Genomic DNA, 1,453 nt, shown 5'->3' with positions numbered 1-1,453 from the left:
CGCGAAGCTGTGTGTGTTGTCTGTCTCCTCTCTTCCCCCCTCCCACGCCCACTTTTGCAGCATTTAAAAAAATTGTGACCCTGGAGCACAAAAGCAGTGTTAAGTTGCTGGGGGATATTTGTAGCAATAGCCAAAAATACATTGTATGGGTCAAAATTATAGATTTTTCTTTTATGCCAAAATCATTAGGATATTAAGTAAAGATCATGTCCAATGAAGATGTTTTGTAAATCTCCTACCGTAAATATATCAAAACTTTTTTGATTAGTAATATGCATTGCTAAGAGCTTCATTTGAACAACTTTAAAGGCGATTTTCTCAATATTTAGATTGTTTTGCTCCCTCAGATTCCAGATTTTCAAATAGTTGTATCTCAGCCAAATATTGTCCTATCCTAACAAACCATACAATTAAAAAAAAATGACCCTTATGACTGGTTTTGTGGTCTAGGGTCACAATTGTGGTGAGAACTAACCAGCACTGAAACGGGGTTTCATGACCCTTAAATGGCCAATGTGCCAATGACCATATGCAACATTTACAGTACGTATATACAATAAAGATTGTTAATATCTGCATGTGGCTGCTCTCCTCTGCTTCACAGGCCGATGTGTGATTGGTGTTCTGCCACTGTCCTCCAGCATGGTAGACATGGAGAAGCACTACAGCCCCCCGTCGCCGCTGGACGACTCCGTGCTGGACAATCCTCTGTGCCGGGACTTCATCGGGGGAATGGAAGACCTTCAGGACATCTCTCAGTCCATCGAAGAGGACGCTCTCAGCAGCTTCGAGGTGACCGAGAACCAGTCTTCGGGTCTGGGCTCCGGATCGGAGAGCTCCACTGCATTAGGTACACAAACACTGCCACTCAAATACATGCAGACCTTTAAAGAAAAGACACCTTTCCTCTGCGCATTATGAGAATTAAGAACCTGAGACAACCATACATTGCATAGTTTGCATTTTTCAGTATAAAGCCAAAAACATACTCTACAGACGCAAGCAAATGCAGCTGTGAATGCTTTGCTGACATGTTGTATGCATTGTAATTTTGTTAAGAGTTATGCTTATGAAAAAAAGAAAATATACAAATTGCCAATAGGATAAAAACAGAAAATGTATGCAAGAAATATCCAAAAGAAAGTGTTACATTTTTTTCTTCAATATTCAGAAATGTTTTGTTTTATTATTATATTAAATAATCATTAGACTATATCAATCAAAATGCAATATGTACAATAGTAGTAGTAATAATAATAATAATAGCTGCTATTATTATTAATTTATTATAACAAAATAAAAAATATTGATAATAATAATAATTATTATTATTATTACTATAATAATAATAATAATTTATTATTATTATTATTATTATTACTATTAAAATGATGGCAAAGTGAGCTGTTTTCCTATATTACTATAATATTTACCTTATAACTAATATGCAGAA

At 35.3% G+C, this 1,453-nt stretch overlaps 1 protein-coding gene across 1 annotated transcript in view; it reads left to right on the top strand.

The window, feature by feature from the left end:
- Positions 1-561: 561 nt before the first annotated feature.
- Positions 562-1,453, top strand: part of pparab (peroxisome proliferator-activated receptor alpha b) — a 37,652-nt gene continuing 36,760 nt past the window's right edge. The window contains exon 1 of the mRNA XM_016230749.1: positions 562-850. Coding sequence (XP_016086235.1) covers positions 643-850 — 208 coding nt within the window. The 5' untranslated portion in view covers positions 562-642. The remainder of the gene's footprint in view (positions 851-1,453) is intronic.

This window comes from Sinocyclocheilus grahami, unplaced genomic scaffold, assembly GCF_001515645.1.
Source record: "Sinocyclocheilus grahami isolate Dianchi unplaced genomic scaffold, SAMN03320097.WGS_v1.1 scaffold376.1, whole genome shotgun sequence".
Lineage (NCBI taxonomy): Eukaryota > Metazoa > Chordata > Actinopteri > Cypriniformes > Cyprinidae > Sinocyclocheilus > Sinocyclocheilus grahami.
This window is presented reverse-complemented; position numbering and strand designations above follow the sequence as displayed.